Below are 20,737 nucleotides of genomic sequence, written 5' to 3' on the forward strand. Positions count from 1 at the left end.
ATATTTACAGATTCTTCTGTATATATATATATGCTGATAGTATACTATAGCATGAGTATAGATGTTGGTTGATAGAAGATATTTTTGCGTTTCTTTCCTCATGGTAGATACTGAGACAATGAAACAACGTGCCTTATTAAATGTGACTAATGCATACAACTCATTTGAGAACTCAAAGAAAGATTTTGATGGTGATTCGACTTTGCCACAACAAGAGTCTGGTAAGAACTAATGCTTTAATTTCCTTCAGTATCATAGTATTGGTTCATCTGTGATATCTCACTGAGCCTACATAGACATTAAGTGTTTTAAAGAAGTAGTTGACATAGGTTGGAAGCATGTATGTAAGTCTAAAGTGTGGTTGTGAATAAGAAAGAAATAGTACAGTTCATATGAGTGGCCTTACCTGTTCTGTTTTTAGCACTCATTTTGAACAATGCATATTAGTGATTTTGGCATTCAGCTTGTCATAGGCTCTATGGACACAAAGCATCAACTTCATGTTCTGTGGGACACTGAATTATTACCAGCTCAAAGGGTTGAACTGGCTGGTAAGCCTCTTAAGATTCTATCTATTCATATTAATGTGCATGACTGTTTATCTTTCTGCCTTTAGCTTTCAGCTTGTCGACTCCCTCTATGGACACAGTGCAGAACCCTCAACCGTCCATGTTCCGAGGGACATTGAAGGGATACCAGCTCAAAGGGATGAACTGGTTGGTTAACCTGTATGACTGTGGTATCAATGGGATTCTAGCTGATGAGATGGGGCTGGGAAAGACTGTACAGAGCATTGCCTTTTTAGCCCATCTAGCTGAGGTATGAGATTCTGTGAGATTGACTCATGTCATTTTTATGTATATCATGAGAAAATGTAGTGAAAAACTGATCAATGGTGTTTGGTTTTATTATATTTCATTTGAATAGAGTAATGGCTTTAATTGTAATATGATTCTCTCAGTCTCCCTTTACATCAGTTACATAAAAATAAAGTAAGAAAGCTACAAAGTAAATTAAGAAAGACCTGACAGATTATAGTGGTGCCAGCCTTATGGTGAACTGTAAAACAATGTTCTTGGAAATAGTACCACAGTGCGAACCTAACATCTTCGTCTACACCTAGTATATACATGTATGTAGTTATTAGAAGTCAGAAGACATATTTTTTAGATTATAGAACTCAATGATATTTTATCAAATGTTGTTAGATACTCATCCAAGTGGATATTTTTATGAATGGATTTAGAAAAAATAATTTATATATCTAACCAAAAACTGCAAAATGCCAAAGTTAATGTTTTGATTTTGTTTTTCATTCTACAGAGCCAAGGTATCTGGGGTCCATTTCTTGTGGTTGCACCTGCATCTACTCTCCACAACTGGACTCAAGAGTGCAGTAGATTTGTGCCAAAGCTAAGGGTAAGTTCAGAACACTCATTCATGAGCAGGATTTAATCTGGTAGGAAAAAGAGAGAGATTTATTTCTATTGAGTCCCTTGATTCAAATTGTTGGTCATTGGTGAGGAGGACAAATGGCTTTACACTCCGTTTTTAAACAAGTGATGCAGTGCACATTGCATAGCACAATTTACATAGTTTTTGCTTGCTTCTTCAACAAAGTGATTGTCGGTACTATGACTTATGGTTGTTTAATGAATGTATTGTTATTATTCTGCTGTGGTAACAAAACTGATCTAACGAGTTGAATGTAAAGAAGAGGAATACAAACCGCAAAAAGGTGGCTACATATCACTATACACAGTATGATGATTATTCCTTAGACATGACATATTGACTACATTTACCAACAAAGAGAAGCTGGGATATCAATTTTATATCACATGGGGAGTTATCTTGTTACTAAAACCCCCAAAATTAGTAAAACCAAAACATGTTTTCTTCAAAATGTGAGATACAAGGTCTTGTCATTGAGCAAAAAAAGGAAATGAAATCCATAAAAGAAGGTATTTATTGACTTGCTAAAAAGTTTGTGTATATGTTCATTTAAACTTCATTGTCATTTCTTGTAGGTTTTGCCATATTGGGGAAACCCCCAGGACCGGAAGACTCTGCGTAAGTTCTGGGGCCAACGCCCACCAGTTCTCCACACAGAACAAGCCGAGTTCCACATCCTGGTGACGAGCTATCAGCTGGTTGTTCAGGATATCAGGTACTTCCAACGTATCAAGTGGCATTACATGATCCTTGATGAAGCCCAAGCCATCAAGAGCAGCTCTAGTGTTCGTTGGAGACTACTACTTGGGTTCAACTGTAGGAACAGGTTACTGCTCACAGGAACACCTATCCAGAACAGTATGGCTGAGGTAAGAATGGTCCAAGAAAATGAGAAAAGGGTTTTGACATCTGATGATTAACATTTAGTAATAATATGCATAGTATCGATCAGTTTCAATAATTTTTGTATAGCAGGTCGCCAAAATCATAGGAACATCTAACCATTTCATGTAACATATATTGATAATAATTTGATAACGGTATATTTACCCAGGGTAACCACTTCAGTTCCAAAAACTGTTCTCAAAGCAGGCCCTGCTATTATCACCCCGGCTTTAACTCAGCTACCTAGGTGCTCAAGCATTCAAGGAATTTTTTCCTGTAGCTATTATGCAAATCATCACCATTTTAAGTTGTAATTGATTTATAATTTCTTTAATCATAAACTCTAATCCATAATGTGGTACTTATTAAAGAAATATCATGTGTCAAGGCAATTGGGATTATGATTGTTAGATTTGTTTTCTTTTCTTTTCAGTTATGGGCCTTGCTTCATTTCATCATGCCAACACTGTTTGATAGCCATGAAGAATTCAATGATTGGTTCTCAAAGGACATAGAGAGTCATGTAGAAAAACAATCTGGATTTGATGAAGGTATGTCCAAATGAAATTGAATATTACAAACATGAGGTATGCTTGCCATTTCCAATCATCAATTCAACTATGATGGGAATGTTCCAGATGTTCAAGGTGGAATCCAAATTATTTCTTTGTCAATGCAAGTTTGATTATCAAGGATTTTCCGTTTACACATTAAAGATGATTGAATTGATAATCGATTCTGTGGGTTGCTTAGTATATTTGATGATGAATAATTTTCTTGTAATCTTTACAATATTATTGCATCAGCATTCACCAAGAAATGTTTATAGTATGCTTCCAAGCACTCCTGGTTTTCATATGGATTACATGGTCATCATAATTGTCAAATAAAATTCACAGTAGATTTCTGATTATTTGATGAAAGGGTTTTACGTATCAAGACTCCTAACGTACATAGACCGACCTACGGCAGAAGGGTCGATGAATGCTTTAGCTCCTCAGTTTAGCTCTACTTTAACATGTTACTTTAACATGTTATCTAGTGATGACCAGGCTTGCCTGTTTAGGGTGGATAATTGGATTAAGTAGATATGTAAGAACATGTTTGTTGTTTATTAATCTTTATCCAGAGCAACTATCTCGATTGCACATGATCCTGAAACCATTCATGTTGAGAAGAGTCAAGAAAGATGTGGAGAATGAACTCTCAGACAAGGTAATACATGGTGTTGGGATATTTTCATGGATGTTGCTCAAAGGGGGGGGGGGGGGGTGGAGGGGTGTCTCATGAAGTTTCATGTCATTGGTTTCCACTGAACAGTTTGCTATTAGCTAATTATAGCAAAGGATTTCAATAGCTTATAACAGCTGTGGGTTAAATTCAGTGTAAAAAATCATAAGCAAGTGTTCATATGATACTATCACCTAATTAGTGCAGACGAGGCATTGTGCATGCATTAGATCATCTCTGCACTTGATTGCCTTGAAATAGTGACTAATAAATCATCTAAATATATGTCACCCTCAGGGACAGTTCTCAACTACTCATTCATCTGCAATCATTGGCGATTTTGGCAATTTATTTTCAAAATTTTTACTGAATATTGTGTTGTATTTCTCTTCTCTGTATTATCCGTAAATAGATTGAGATCTTGATGTACTGTCAGCTGAGTACCCGTCAACGTCTATTCTACCAAGCCATTAAGAACAAGATCTCCATTGAAGACCTCTTCAAGTCCCATTCCTCCTCCACCTCACAGACACAAACCAATAATCTCATGAACCTTGTCATGCAGTTTAGAAAGGTATGTAGTGTCATGCTTTCCATTATATTCTTTTGTATGTCTCTCAAGGAATGAATAGAATTTATGTGTTTCATAATACATGCACCACCCATTTTGTAGTAATCCTACTCAATTTTGACAAGCAATATACATTTCATTTGAATGTTTATTAACAATATGAATGTGATATACAAGTAGTCTTGAAAGATCATATTTTAACTTACTCTAATGGGGATTGAATTAAGGATTTAATTGAGCCACCTTAGAACATGTTTCAGTTGATCAAAAGTCATGTGTAACTGAACAAACAGATTTATGAAACAACCCCATAATTTTATTGTTGCTTTTTGTCTCTTTGTGTAATCAATATGGGTGCAATCGAGAGGTATTTGAGAGAAGGAATGCCATGTCTACATTCCATATTCCTCTAGATGAAGTTAATGTTTATTTTTTGTTAAACTTTGTGTTATTACCAGGTATGCAATCATCCAGAGTTATTTGAGAGAAGGGATACTATGTCTCCATTCCATACTCACCTTGATGAAGTTACGTTACCAAGGCTACTGCTTCAAGAAGGCATCGTTGAAAACCAACCGTTCAGAAACAAGTGAGTTTTCATGCATTGTTGGGTTTGTATTGGTTATTTCGTAGAAATAATGGTTTGGGAAGTTGTTAATTCCTTCTGGAAATGTAAGATATTTTGTTTGAAATCAACAAAACCTTGAGAGGGTTGCTCATGCTTAGTACATGAATAGTTTTGGAACCTTTGCAGATTTAGAACTTCTTGGCCTTTTATTTACTTGACCAAGAAGGACATGTTGAAAGTCTGTGGGAATTACAGAATTCAGTATTTAACTGTTTAGTGTTAAGTATGTACATCATATTTTATTAAGTAATGAAAAATCACATTTTGCTCTCATAGTTCACATTTGGATAGTCTGGGAATTTTTCAATTTTTACACCCTTTTGGTATTTTACAACTTGTATATCTCTTTTAAAGGTTGTATACAATTGTGTGTTCTTCATGGAATAAACAAACTTGAATCTACCAATCCATGTTTGTTGGTCAGGAAATACCCTAGTGTGAGGGGTCACAGCCAAATCAGGTATATACTTGACAGAGAACATGATGCTTACAGTAACACAGTTTTTTTCCCTCGTTATGGATAATGCCATACAATACATACTGAACATTATTACTAAGAATGGCATTCACCTAATTTCTTATTTCTATCACAGGGTCCTGTACTACATGCTATCGGTATTCTCAGTGGAGAACATCCATTCCTCTCTGTTTGGTGAACTCTGCTCTGGTCACTCTAGATCAGCTTTCTCATTCTCCTGCTTTGTGGAGATCACACCAGCTCAGCTCCAGTCCTTGAAGAGTGGGCTGATGGCTAGTTGGCTCCTCCTTTTCCTAGTCATGAAGGCTGCCTACAGGGTCTATCTTGATGGTACCTGGAAAGAGACAATCAAAGGCAATAGGAGGTAATATAATATAACTATTAGCATCAAATTGAAAATATTGGAATTATGACTATTAAAAAAAAACAGTGTAGTTTTATACATGATCACTGAAAAATATGGTGGAATTCTAGAATTATCTTCTCATAGATCTTGTGAGAAGTTTACAGTCAAGGTATTTTTTGCATTTTCTGGAATTCATGGGAGAAAAAGTCAAAATCCTTCATTGAGATTATTAACTCTTAGTAAAATCGATTATTATTTTTGCAAAAAAAATTGATTGCAAATTCTTTATCTTTACAACAGTATATCTTTTCATTCATGATTCTTTCATGATTCAGTCTGCTATTGTTTGAGGGGTATGACAACACTTCCACTCTATTTTTATGATATTGAGTTCAATAGTGTCTTTATGTAATACTCTAGTATTAATATTGATTCTCTGTCATTGCATCATTCCAGACTTCTTCACTTGCAACCGCTCCGTGCCACCAGTCAAGCCAGCCGATCCTGCAGCCCTGTCCTACAGGATATGTTGTTTACCACATGGACCACCACCCTGTCCTCTCACAACACCCATCTCTACCATCACATGGCAGAGACCGGCTGGCACAAGAGGGTACGCACCAGGAGCAGCCAGAACCCAGCCCCCTCATCGCTGTCATCGCCGCAATCATCGTCATCCTCGACTGGGATGATTTCGCCTCTCAAGCACAAGAGCGCCTCGTTGACCCCTCCCAGTGGGGCCAAGTCACAAGGATTCACCTTTGCAGGATCGGCAGGAAAGGTGGGTTTATGTGATAGCTGTAGTTCAGAAGGACTATCAATGCAATCATCTAAATGATATCTGATGAAGTATTTACTTTATTCAAATCCAATCCTTGAGATGTGTAATATTTGTTTTTAAGTCCTAATGTTTAATCAAAAATTAGAAAAAAAGTTTGTCTGAAATCGTTCATTTTAAAGTTCATTATTTTAACAAACAATGTAATCATCATAAAAACTTATATTAACAAATGCAATGCATGTTGCTAACCCAAATAGATGATTCAAATTGGGCATTATGGATATGACTTTACATATATTTTGGTTGAAATCATGTTATTATCCTCAAAATCAAAGATCAGGGCCCTGTTGCATAAAAATTACCATTATGGTTAGTTTGCCATCCAATTGTAACTATCATGGAATCCTCGATTTCGATTGGCTGTTGAGCATCGTTAACATGTTAGTTACCATTGAATGGCAACGTTACCATAATAGTAACTTTTATGCAACTGCGCCTAGGGTCAGCATCAGAATGTGAAAGAAAAATCAATTTCTACTTCATAATCATGTTCTTGTTGAACAGAGTCCATCATCCAGCCAAGGAAGTGATAGTCCAGCATTCAAGCAGGTTGGCTCACTGCTTTCACCTCGTATGAGACCTGTTACTGTTAGAAGATGCCAAAGGACTGAGATGCCTTCATTTCTCTTCAATACAATACCAAAGGTCAGTCAATACAAGTCATTTCTAAAATGTCTGAAGGAATGTCAATCAATAGCATGGGACTTAGGAGAATGTGGAAACTTTTCAGTACAAGATATTTTGGTAATGTTGACCGAGACTAGAGCCCTGTATGACAAAAGTTGTACTGACAAGTTGTATATGCAGTGAAAGTGAAATGTCTGGAATTGATTAACTGCAATGATGATCACACCCACTATTATTACTGTCATTAAATGACAGCTTTTCCTCTACAACAACCTTTCTTTGACAATTTAGACATGGTAAAATATGTGATCGCTTGCTTTACTTAGTTATATGGAATGATTGAAAGGTTTTATGAAGCCAGCAGTGTCTTTCAGTTTGAGTCAAGTGTGCATGACAATATAGTTTAAACCTTTAATTCACTCAAGTGAGACAGTGAGAAGTGTCCATGTGAGTTGATGGTCTTTCTGCTGAATTTCTGTTCCTGTTACAAAATATGTATGAGGGAAACTAAAATATGAGGCCTTTGTATTCTGGTGATAGACAGGTGATGTATTTATGGCTCGGTGGATTGTGCTGAATTGCGACTAGGCAAATGAAAATGTGCGTACAATTATGTGTGGGTAAGCCATAGTATGATGACTGGGGTAATGATATAGATTGTCAATCTCTAAGAGATTTACTCATGTAATCAGCACTATGTAAGGACAGAATCTTATTTTTTCACAGTCAGGTGATTGCAAAAGAAAGCTTACTGTTCAGTATGAAGAAGGTAGTTTTCATCAATGTTTATATGATATTGCTCTTGTACAGGTTAATGCCGCACCTCCAAACTTTTACTGCAAGGATCGGCATGTAGCCTGCCAACTCTCAAGACTACGGCATGGTGATAGCATAGAAGCCATGCAGTGTATTAAGTATGGTTCACCAGAGATTTACCAGGAGAGGAGGTCTAATCTACTCCGACCACCACCTGTAGGAGGTCTCTCAGCTCTCAAACCTCATTACGGGTGGTCTAAAATACAGATACCAGGTAGATATTGTTCTTGCTTACATACTCATTGTGATAGGAAGCCTGTGGTGGTGTTCAACTACTATTGGCCAAGATATAATATTCTTTGATAAATTGTCTTATAATAAATGCTCCTTGGAGACTGATTAAAAATTCATTGTAAAATAAGGACCCCATGGAAGAACAGCGGTATTATGTTAATACTGCTGGTAAAAGAAAAAGCAAAATCCTCCATATTTTATTTGACGATTTTGCTTTTTCTTTTCGTAATTTGATCATGTATATATTTTGTTTTATATGGAAATAAATACAAACAAACAATAAGTGTTCTTTAAGTTTGCTTACCCATGTACAGTTAATTGTGATGTTAGGACTATCAATTGAGTCTAAAGAACAAATTAATGCTATGTTAAAAGTTTTCATGGTATCATGGTATCAACTTTTAGTTTACTCTGTTATATACTCTTGGTTTATTCTGTCATATATGTTTAAATAGAAATTTATATATGTGCCAGCTGAGCTATCGTAGCCATGGTCTGTAGATGTTCAAAGTGTCTTAAAATTTGTGGCTCTTATATTCTCCTCCTTGGCATATCAAAAGGTAAATTGTAAAATTGCTTTATTGATTAAATGATTTGTTTGAATTTTGTTTTCTTTCCTGTAGATAAAGACTATTTGGTGACAGACTCTGGGAAGATGCAGGTACTAGATGACCTCTTATCTCAGTTAAAAGATCAAGGTCATCGTGTCTTGATCTACTCCCAGATGACAAGGATGATTGACATCTTGGAGGTAAGACTACATCTTCTCAACATTGCACAAGAGTGCAGAAACACCCTTGACACTGATGTTTTGTTTTCCAAGTTCAGTGTTGACACCTGGAGTAGGTGGTTAGCACCAAATATTAAATAAGGCAGATGTGGGAGGGAGGTCACTAGGTGTTGATTTGTCAATGATATGATTGATGTTATTTTGGTAAAAACAAATTCAGTGTTAAGGCAGGCAGCTTGATTTACACTTGCGACATTGATACTTACACATACACCAACACTAATATTAGCACTAAACACGAAACGCCGTGTATCTGCATTAGGGAATTTCTGTGCTGAGGATGCATTGCTCTATTTAGTTTAATGTTTTGATAGAGATTTATTATGCAAAGTCAATGCTAAGGAAGAATATGAGTATAGTTCCGGCTTATTGAATTAGTTCCCAAGCAAAAATAATTATTAACGGATTGACTTCATGATTCATCCAAGCAATCTTTATTTCCATCAGAGTTATGTCATAAAAAATATAGTATCTACTGACAATGTATATTTAGGAAATGGTTTTGTTGCTGGTGAGGAATCATGAATTCCAACTTAAATCGATAAGACTGCATAGTATTGCACAGGTGATGAGGATAAATCAAATTGGATAGAACATGTAACAAAATGAGAGACAGCACACAGATCACCCAGGCCTCTAAACTCTCTAGTCAGTGCAGGATGACGTTGCAGGAGACCCTGAAAAAACTTGGAGAGACACTATATAGATCATAGCAGGGCTCGGATTAATCCAAGGCCATCCAAGGCCATGGCCTTAGATGCCCTCAGAAATGGCCTTGATGCCCTTTCAAATATTTGTAGACTTAAGGCCAAAATAACTGCCCTTTTTTGCTGTGGTCTTGGTGCCCTGCGGTAATCCAGTGCATGTGCCCCATTGAAAAGTGCATTTATTATTGATGCCCTTTTTTGGTGGCCTTGGATGTCCCATAAAGGGAAAACTGCCTGCCCTTTCCCTTAGTGCCCTTTTAAAAAATGGCTTTGCCCCTTTTAATTCTTAATTCGAGCCCTTTCATAGATATTGATCCCATAGACAAACAATCCTTCAAAGCTGCCATTAGGAATGAAATACCAACCCCACATAGTGGGACAAATGACTCTCAACCCTGAGATAATAATAATGATAATAAACAGTTCATGTATAGGGCATATCACAATTATGAATAATGTCTCTATGCAGTTCCAAAGGACTTGGATATTATTACCCCAGCTGTAGCTTGGCAGCTGTAATTACTAAGATTACAGCGCACACACATTTCAGGGAATAAATTCCTACCAGGTACCCATTCACCTCACCTGGGTTGAGTGTAGCACAATGTGGATAAATTTCTTGCCGAATGAAATTACGCCATGGCAGGGATTCGAACCCATGACCTACTGTTTCAAACTCCGGAGACTAATCCACTGGGCCACAACGCTCCACAATATTGAGATTGATGACACAGTACTTTCTCAAATTTACGTAGACACTGATTTTGACAGAAAAAAAACAACTAAAATTGAATTTTTTCTGCTTGTCTCTTTATACTAGGAATTTTTATGGCATCGTAAACACACCTACATGAGACTGGATGGTTCATCTAAGATCTCAGATCGCAGGGACATGGTAGCTGGTTTTCAGACAAGGTCAGTTCTAAATCCAATCTCACTATAGCTTGTCCTTAATAGGCCAATTTTGTTGGTCTATTGTCAATTGTGGATCTTGGTCCTCAGTCGTAAAGGATTTACAATTTGGTAACTTTGGTATTATGTGTCAGCAATCAATTACAATCAATTTTCCATTGTTAATATCATGGTGAGGTCGTCATATAAGTTTTTGTGATTCAGGTTTCTGTTATTTTGCAATTATACAATCACGGAAAATGCAAAGCTATTTGAAATGAGTCAATGATCCATTCGATCTGCTTATATATGATCTTTCTAATTCCAGGATCAGTAGCGCTCGTTGGAAGATTTCTTCTGATATTGATAACTGATATGAAAGTATCCTTTTCCATTCATTGAAGCTCGTTGACTGCATGGATTCTTGAGTCACGAGTACAGTATCCAATGAACAACTATGTATTCTTTTGAATCTTGTATGCTTATGAGAGTAACCGTTATATGACTAGAAGTCAAGTACTTAAAAGATCCTGGAAATTAAATGATTTATTTCTGGCAGTGACGGAAGCTGTGAATACATTTTGTATTCATGTTTATTGACAGCCGTTTTGATAAAATTTCTAGTATCTGAATATAGGAATTAATGGCAAAAACATGTAGAAGCTAATTGCAAGTGCTATACCAGCATTTGCATCAATTCTACAGTACTGGTACTCCTAAACCTGTTGGAGGAATTGCTTACAATTACTAACTAAGTGCATTTTGTGCATCCTTTGTTTTATCTAGATCTGACATCTTTGTGTTCTTGCTGAGTACCCGTGCCGGTGGTCTAGGCATCAACCTGACTGCTGCAGACACAGTGATCTTCTATGACAGTGACTGGAACCCAACTGTAGACCAACAGGCCATGGACCGGGCCCATCGACTGGGCCAGACCAAGCAGGTCACGGTCTATCGGCTCATCTGCAAGGGAACCATAGAAGAGCATATACTGGAGAGGGCCAGGGAGAAGAGTGAGGTAAGGATTTGTCTAAAATGTTTTAGCGTTGTGCCAATAGAGTAACCCATTTTTGGAATGCTGTTTGTGTGGGGCTCCTGAAGGCCATTAAGTGAAATATATACAGGAGGTCTAAGGGCGATCTGCCCCCCAATTGTGAAAGGTAGTCACTGTAAATTGCAAAATAGTCACCATGAATTGTTTTTGGCTTGAATATTATACATCTTTAAGAATGAACTGAAGTAAAATAAGATATCCCCTTACAGAATTTTTTTAACATAAGGCATTTAGAGAACTGCACAAAACTCACATAGAATATGTGAGAGGAGTTGTGGCTCTGTGGATAAGTCTCCAGACTGTGAACCACATGGTCCGGGGTTCAAATCCCACCGCAGCACTAGCGTCCTTTGGCAAGGCGTTTATCTACATTTGCCACTCTTGACCCAGGTGTAGTAAATGGGTACCCGGTAGGAAGAAATTCCTTGATTGCTCGATGCGCCCGATCAGGGTAGCCGTGCTAAAGCCAGGGTAATAGTATGCAGCACTTAGAAACATTTGTATTAAGCGCTATATAAATGTTGCATATTATTATTATATGTAGGGGAATGCGGGGTAAGTTGTGACAGTTTTTGCTTTTTCCAAGTTAGAATTGATATGATTAATAATCTTGTCGAAATAAGTACCTTGCCTTGAAATTTAATTCTTCTGAAATATTTTCCACCTATATATAACTTTCTATCCCCATACTGAAAGTCATTGTGACCTTTGAAAAAAACGATGTCAAATGGCTCAACTTGCCCCATATATGGGGTAAGTTTGAGCCACCTTCTGGGGTAAGTTGAGCCACAAAAACTATGTACAAAATGTATGGGGGGAGAACCAGCATGTCAATTTTTTGTTTAAAGTCTTTTCACTTGCTGATTCTCTATAAATACTAACATCCTGTAAAAGGAAAAGAGCAGTCATGTAAATTTGCTCCTTTCAGCCTGCATTTCAATCGATTTTTATGGTTTGTTTGTTTTTTAAGATACATTATCATGGGAATTACCATGGCTCAACTTGCCCCTATGCTCAACTTACCCCGCCTTCCCCTATATGTAAGTGCTGTAATGACTTTTGTGTATTATTCATTGGTTCCAAATATATCAGTGCAGCCTTTGTCGTGGTCCCTGCTGCTAGCTATTGCTGGCTGAATAACAAGTGCAGTCACAGGCATGTGCGGCATGCGCAAGCAAGGCTGGGTCTATTCCTTCCGAGTCCACCCTGGGCTAGACTATATTCATGCATTCAATTTTTGAATTATTCAAGATTTTGAATAAATTGAGATGAATTATCTGGCAGTAGTTATGGCATTTAGATCTGTGTGGATTATTATTTTTTTTTATGGTGGTGATTTTGTAAGCTGCAGAGGCGAGTTTTCTGCTGTTCATTTGTATTTTGTGTGCTGGAGTATGAATATTCACATGTTGAGGAAGATTGATTGATTGAGAGAGAGAGAATTTAGAAGGAATGTGTTGGTGACCATGCTAAACACAGATTTCAATGGTAAAACGGGAGCATCGTTTCATGAAAGTTATCAACACTACCAAATATTCATTCTCCGGCAGTTGCCATAGTAACAGTCCGAGGCCATTACTTCTCAGCCAATCAACAACCTTTACTTTAGTGGATGCTGACAGTTGTCAGCAGACAAATGAAACAAATGTACCTATTTTATGTAATGCTAATTTTTTTTAGAATATTGTTTTACAGTTTCATTTTCCAGATGGTAACCTGCATATTGATTTTATATTGACTGCCCTTGAGTGTGTTATATCATATAATTTACATTGAATTTACCAATATTCATGAGCTGACATACCATAATATCCAATTTCATTATTCTTACATGTAAACTTGCATGATTTGTACTTATTGAACAAATTGTACGAGAACACTCCCACGTCATCCTGTTACTTTTAATCTTCAGTTTTAACCATAGTCTAAACATTCAAAATTATCCCAGAGAATTTGGAATTCTTATTTTCATTGATGCATAAAATTGTAAATTCACTGTAGAAATATTCAAAACTGCCTTCTTTTGGTCTAGATAGCCTTCCTTGTTCCTGTACCTTGTTTTTCAAGATGTTTTTTTATCATGTTTTTTTATTGTTGCCACTGTCATATATACCATTTTAAATGATATGCAATCAAAAGTTTTGATTATCGTTCATTTTCAAACTTCTGGAGAATTCTTGCCCGCAGGAGTGCACGCAAGTCTGATTTGCATGCAGAAAAGTTTTGAACATGCTCAAAACTTTGTTGCAGGTGAGTAGTGGGCAATCACCCACAACTCACCCACAAGGAGTGCATGAAACAATGTGACAGCACCTTAAAAGATCAAAGTAATTTAACGGGGTGCCATGCTTATTGCAGAAGTATTGAGCTCAATGTTCTTTAAGGGTCAACTTAAGGAAATCACATTTTGCAATCTTCCTGATTAATTTGGGGGATATTTTGAAATATGGCTATGGTCAGTATGCTGATATTTGTAGTCAGTCCCAAGAAACAGTGAAATGCAAACTTAAGGGTGGGATTAAAGGCAACATTACATAATTTTTTTTTTTTTTTCAATTATTCAATTTGGTTCTTTCCAGTGCTATAGTGGATACAACATGTATTTCATGATGTGATGGCAGAATAAAGGCCATATTCTATGATTGTATGTTGTCAGTTCCAATTTATTGGATTTTGTGTCTTGGAGCCAGTTTCATAAAACTTGTAATAATAACAAATTTTCAGTAACAGTCAAAAGCTACTGAAATCCTTCAATCTGATTGGCTGATAGTAAAGTTGTTGTAGAAATTGTGATTTTGTTATAATATAAGAAGTCTCTATGAAACAGGTTCCTGTAGTCTATGAAAACTCTATACTACGTGTATCCTTATGCTATTCAGCTGTATTTTCCAATACACTTAGTAAATTTACCCTCCAAATTCAATAATTGTCACATGGTCAAATATTTCCTATTTCTTTAGAAATTTCCCTTTTTTCTTCTGCAGTGGAAGGTAACAAGTCAAAATTATCAAATCATATGAGAAGAAAATTCGGGGTGTCATTGGGTGATTTCAAGTCCGGTGTTGGCCTCGGTGTTGGTGTTGAAATTTGGATTGCTTCCCCTGGCTCCAAAACTTATTCAGAGTTTGCAAAACTGATCCAGTTCACATTATTAACACCTCAACAACTAGTGACTTACTTTTCAGGACCATCTTCATTTTATGTTTGGTGTTATAATTGTGTAAAAACCAACACCAAAAGGTCAACACCGTACTTGAAATATAACCATTTATTTCAGTAATTATCTCAGCAGGGAACTGTCATCATGGCCCATTTTAGCTTGATATGAAAGCATACATGCACACACATAGTAACTTTATTTGGGGGCTCACAGGAACCTGTCTAATTTTTTGTAATGATTTGAAGATTGAATTATAGTGGATTGTAACCGTAACGTTAAAATCTCTATTTTATGCCTGTAATAAAGTCATTGAATGTTAGTATAAAAAAAGAGAGAAAATAAGCAAAGCATTCATGTACCCCAGTTTTTCACTTCAGACATTTTATTGTACATCATATTTTAGACAGCATCTTTACAACAGGTGTTTTACGATAATCATTCGTTTTATTGAATAAGTAGTTGATTTACCCACCTTTGATGTGAGCTTTAACATAGCACTTGAGTAGAATTTGTTCATTTATCAGACAACCTTGCATGTCTATGATACTATGCTGTTATAAATATACTATACTGTGCTAAATTGATTGGTTACAAGCAATCTATAGGAGTATGATGTCTAATTACTCTAATTGCACTAGTTTGTATAAGCCAAGCATTGGGTTTTAACAATGTGGTCAATATCCAACTGACCATCTGCTACCAAATTACACAAACTGACCTATGCAGTGGTTATTTATTGTCCAGTCATTGATGTGTTTAGACTCAGACTGTTTTGTATCTCAAAAAACAAGGTTAAGGTTTACTTCTTATTTGATGTTCGGTTTATCATTTCGAAAGCAAAATTTTATCAAATTTTGAGGACTATTTGATAAAAGAGTATGCTCTACAAATTACAAGAACCCTCTCCAAATTACAAAAAGAGAAAAAAAATCTATATAATTTTTTTTTATAATATGATCGATGCATGAAAAAGACAATGCACTATATTTCAAAGATGCAAGTTTGCTTTAGATATTGAATGATTTTATTTGTATTGCAGTCTCAATGAATAATTTTCCTGCAATTACTGCACATCTCTAATTTCAAGGCATTTTATATCAGCACATTGAACAGCACTTACAATTTGATATCTTTCAAGGATAGCCTCATTATAGGCGTTCAAGTGCACAATAGTACGTTGATTGCTAGCTGTCGAAGGTATCTCTACAGGGGAATGCATAACTTATAATTAGGTTCATTGCCTGGGTCGGTAAAGAGTTGTTGTTGGCTAATTAGAGAGAGTAAATCTCAAGGCTGGGATGAACATGGCCCAGGGTGTTAATTAGGGGTCATTGTCATCCAAGATAATTTACTATTGGCAGTAAGATAGCAAGCTATTTTAGAATTAGCGTGGCCTTCATTTCCGATACGCTCGTGGATGACACCTGTATATTAAAGCTAGTCGACTGAATTACGCCAGCGATTGTAGGTCTTGCCTAGTCTGCAATAAGGAAGGTGTTCATTACTGTTTTGGCTGGGATTGTTATCCTTGGAGACAATTATACCTTCATGACTAGATATTTGCTTACTGAGATTTTATTTTTCTGGTTATGTCACATAATGATAAATATGTGTGGATTAAATGCTCAGAATTTAGTGGACCCCACAACACTCAGCATGAAGCACTGCATTTTATGGTCTGGTTCACAAACTATTGAGCACAACTGTATATGTGCATATGATGACATGCGTATATTTTCATATAAAGTAGTATATGAATTAAAAGTCCGACTTAATTTTTAGAAGTTGAATGAGCTGGGACTGATAAGATAGCTTTATTGGTACTAAACTCTGGCTCCTTTCATATTAGCTACTCTGCTATACCCTTTAAAGTTTCAAAATTGATCATCTTTAAATGGTCCTTATTACTTATTTATACCCCTATCCTCTTGACTGTGTGTGTGTTTATTACTTCCCTTCGTTAATCACGGGTGTCAATGCATTCACATTGTTCTGATACGATCGCAGTTATAGTTATGTTATGTTCTTGAAGCATGAGGAGTCCCTGTTGCGGGAGGTATGTAACACCAACTGCCCCATCCATTACCTGTCGTGGTGTGTTATCAGCAGTCAGACTGGATGCAATCTGAGCCATTGTGTCTAGGAAGGACTTGATGAGTAAGCCTAGACCCGGGTGACTGTCATCAATTAATCCAACCATCCCTGTTCATGTATTATGCCTATCATTAAGCCCTATTAATACTCCACCAAGGTCATTGCGCAGAGGACAGTGCTGGGCCATGACCACATAACTGTTGGGGAAAGGCCATAAGTGGAGGAAGCCAATGATACATAACCAAATCACATTTACGTTGTAGGACATTTTCGTATTGTATCAGAAATCAAAGATATGGACAAGATGAAGGACAATATCATGTTGAAGTATAAGACAGAGAGAAATACAATTTCAATCTGTCAAGGGATTTATAGAGCATGAACATGTTGATGCTCAATTGAACCCATTAATGAGACTGAAAAATATATTCATCTGTTTTATGTGAAGATTATGAATCCGAGGGATAGATGAGTAACAAGGGAGCTGTCATATTTCAAATTTTCCAAGCTTAATTGCAGAACTTTTTGAAGAAGACAAGAGTTGATATCACCAATGATTAATGAACCTGTATGATTCAGGGGTGAAGGGGGAATGTATTGAGCAAATACATTGGCCTGCTCCAGAAATTTTAGATAATTTGATAATAAACACAGCACAAAAAGTTAATTTTCCTTTTACTTGTGATGAACCATTTAAAGAAAAGTTTTTTTTTTATTTTACTTATTGACTGCTTTTTTTTGTAAAAATGAAATAGATCTCCCAAGTCATGCATGAATGAGCATAAAATTGTTTTACATGTAAAAATCTCTCTTCATATTTCGCAGGTCACACTTTTCATACCATGTTCAAGAATGAATGTGCTCATTCCTTTACTTTTATTTCAGTTTGTAGTAAATGTGTTTTTTTAAGCATATCCAGATTTACCATGAAATCAAACCATTGCAACAAGCATGAATCCTATGCCCTTTGTCTGAAACCAGCAATCACCTTTCTTAATATAATTGCAATCTCGCATTAATTTCAGTTTCAAAATCACCTTTGTAAATTTTGGCCATCAAGGTAAAGAAGCGTTTGACCTTTGAAAAAATTATCTGTTCTCACCTTCAGTTAACTTGTAAATCTGATATCTTCTGATAACAAAAGAAAAATACCATACATACATCATCATTATAACAAAATAATGCATGTATATGTTAATCTCCAGAAATGCCATATCTCTGTGTGATAGGCCTACTTTCTTTTTTTTTCTGAATGAGCTGTGTATGTATTGTTGTTATGAATGAGACTAATTATGTGTGTGTGATGTTTTGAAAACAAGCATGAGTAGGCAGTGGTCCAGATTGGATGGCCATCTGTCTCATTATTTAGTCTTTCTTTTGTAATGCTTCCTTCATTTGCTTCTGGCACTCTTCTGAAGATAAAATATCAGTTTGCCATACTCCTTTCCATTTTCTCTAGTTTAGTCAGTCATCCATTTTATTCATTTGTATTGGTTTTAATTTGACTTGGGTTTTTTATTGTTTGCCATTTTACTTGACCCCCCCCCTGATACTATTTTGTGATTTATGAGCATCGTATGTCACTTTATACAAACTGTTTTTGATTTTACATTTGTTTCTTTCTTGTAAAAAGTGATGTAAATTTAATTTGAACATCTAACTGATCTGTCTTCTTTGCACTGTTGACCTTTTAAAAAGCAGACTATTTGGCACTTTGTGACCCCATTCTCAGTATGCTATAACTACAATGTAGTTAGTGGAAACCAAGTTAGGAAACCTGTTTGGAAGATCGCTTTACTAGTGTTCCCATCTGATCACTTGGAAATGTTTTTCAACACTAATTCACGTAAAGTGGTCTTGTTGCTATGAGAACGCTCAGTGGGGTGACATGTTCCATGCAAAATTGTCAACCATAGTGAAGACTTTCTACACATAGTGTTTGGAGTAGTGCTCTAAACATTTGCGAAGATTGCTTCCTGAAGAACGGTTGTGTCCTCTTCAACGCTTAAACTAGTTTAATGAGTCAAAGCGGTTTTCCAAACTGGTTTGGAAGAACACTTCCGAGTCCGCTTTGAGCATTCCCATTACACTTCAAACTAGTTTACACTAAACCTGTGTTTACTTAGCTAGTTTTAGGACTGTAATAATAATAGGGTCTGTTTTTCTCCAAAATACTAGTCGAATGTCCTGATAAATTACAGGTGTTCCACCCTCCCTCCCTCATCCCCTCTATTTTTCTTAAAGTCCCCATATTACATTCTATCAAATGAGTTTAGTTAGGGCCATAAATATACTTGTACATGTAGGTGTGCGAAATATGTAAATGCTCAGATCTAAAGCAATTTAAGGCAATTTCCGCTTACATTACAAACACAAAACATTAAAAAGTTGTTTTGTGTTTATGTAATCCCTTCAAATTCTAATGCAGAACCCTTTTGTATCAAATAAACTTACTAACTGTGTGAAACTAATGTTGTGAGCCTGCCATAATCTGTTAGAAATGCTGCCACCTTAGGACATAACTTAGCCAGTCCCAGTATCGATGGTCATTAACATCAGTACCTTGACAATGATATAATTTACATGAAGGATTTCTTGTTTTGAAAAAAATCCTCTGAATCCTTATTTTGGGAAAAGTTTTTTTCATAAGTTACATCATCAAAACAGTGATATTGATCAATTCAGCTGCTGTAATACTAAACTGGCACCCCCCCAAAAAAATACTACTAATAATAATAAATAAATGAAAATAAAGGGGAAATTCAGGAAAATTTAAGAAAAAGGTTACTTCTTGTGCTTGTGTAGACAATTAAGGACCAATATTTTGTAGAGAATATTGAAAAGGCCCCAAAATAGTAGTCTCTTTCGATGAAGTAAAAACAACTTCAATATTTGTATGAAACAGATATTGGAGAATTTCTATGTTAAATATATCCAGTTCTTATGATTTTGTTTTCAGTTAATGTAACCTTTGACAAGAGGATTATGATTTCATTTCAACATAGAGTAAATAATTTTCTTCACTAGTATAAACAATGTACATGGCACATGTGCTTTAGGCTTTACTACAGAGGAGAAACAAGTATAATGAGATGACTTCTGTTGGAGATAATATCAAATATTTATTGTCAATTACATGAATTATTGATTTTCGAAAAATAGAAATATAGGGAGAAGTCACCTCAGTGTGAACCATATGCTGTAGAACACCGTGTTTGCTTACCACACAACGGCATGCTTGATACATCCATGGCGTCACGGATATACTCGTTAATAGACTTTTATACAAACGATGTCACGCTTCTCTTTATTGTGATTGTCACTCTTCCAATCCAGCTATTGGCACAGGGTTGGTGATACTGTAAAATTGCATCAGGTCTGTGAATTAGATAATTAGCTGTGGAACTCGGGTCGGACTCGGGTCCTTGCTTTGCCCTTGAAGTGCATTGTTGTAACTTAGGGATAAGTTTATTCATGATTACATTCGTTTCCCAGGTGTACACTTTATGCATGTACATGGTATTTTTGTCACTTCACAGAATTTAAGTACACAATATGGATGGTAATATTGGTATTATTACATCAACTGGCTCTGTGAATTAGGTATATTGTGTTTTTTAATTGAAAATGAACCGACTTAACTTTGACTGCTCTGTCAATGTCATGTAAGAACCATCTTTGTGGTGTCCCTGGATGACAAAGCAGACTTGCCTGGATGAACGGCTCATTAAATACGATGGTGAGAGGGAATCTGGCCTGTAATTTGGGGCTTCATTAATGACGGGGACTGAAGTCCATATATATCATCAAGCTGGCAGGGTGACTTTGCCTGTTTGGCTTGGAGAGGGTCGTAAATTCCCCCAGTCATTTGAAGAGGGTTCTTGGGGATGTTGTTACGTTTGGTGAAGTGGCAAGATGTTTTCCAAGGGA

The 20,737-nt window shown here is 36.2% G+C and overlaps 1 protein-coding gene across 2 annotated transcripts in view; it reads left to right on the forward strand.

Moving 5' to 3' along the window:
- LOC121418779 (chromatin-remodeling ATPase INO80-like) overlaps nucleotides 1–20,737 on the forward strand; it is a 111,964-nt gene that overhangs the window by 18,711 nt on the left and 72,516 nt on the right. For both annotated transcript variants that reach the window (XM_041612881.1, XM_041612880.1), the window contains exons 11-25: nucleotides 108–221; nucleotides 617–819; nucleotides 1,324–1,419; nucleotides 2,031–2,324; nucleotides 2,774–2,891; nucleotides 3,470–3,555; nucleotides 3,983–4,144; nucleotides 4,600–4,730; nucleotides 5,363–5,611; nucleotides 6,050–6,374; nucleotides 6,939–7,079; nucleotides 7,872–8,091; nucleotides 8,735–8,862; nucleotides 10,429–10,523; nucleotides 11,286–11,517. In XM_041612881.1, the coding sequence (XP_041468815.1) occupies nucleotides 108–221; nucleotides 617–819; nucleotides 1,324–1,419; nucleotides 2,031–2,324; nucleotides 2,774–2,891; nucleotides 3,470–3,555; nucleotides 3,983–4,144; nucleotides 4,600–4,730; nucleotides 5,363–5,611; nucleotides 6,050–6,374; nucleotides 6,939–7,079; nucleotides 7,872–8,091; nucleotides 8,735–8,862; nucleotides 10,429–10,523; nucleotides 11,286–11,517 (2,594 nt within the window). The remainder of the gene's footprint in view (nucleotides 1–107; nucleotides 222–616; nucleotides 820–1,323; nucleotides 1,420–2,030; nucleotides 2,325–2,773; nucleotides 2,892–3,469; nucleotides 3,556–3,982; nucleotides 4,145–4,599; nucleotides 4,731–5,362; nucleotides 5,612–6,049; nucleotides 6,375–6,938; nucleotides 7,080–7,871; nucleotides 8,092–8,734; nucleotides 8,863–10,428; nucleotides 10,524–11,285; nucleotides 11,518–20,737) is intronic.

The sequence above is a fragment of the Lytechinus variegatus genome, chromosome 7, assembly GCF_018143015.1.
Source record: "Lytechinus variegatus isolate NC3 chromosome 7, Lvar_3.0, whole genome shotgun sequence".
Classification (NCBI taxonomy): domain Eukaryota; kingdom Metazoa; phylum Echinodermata; class Echinoidea; order Temnopleuroida; family Toxopneustidae; genus Lytechinus; species Lytechinus variegatus.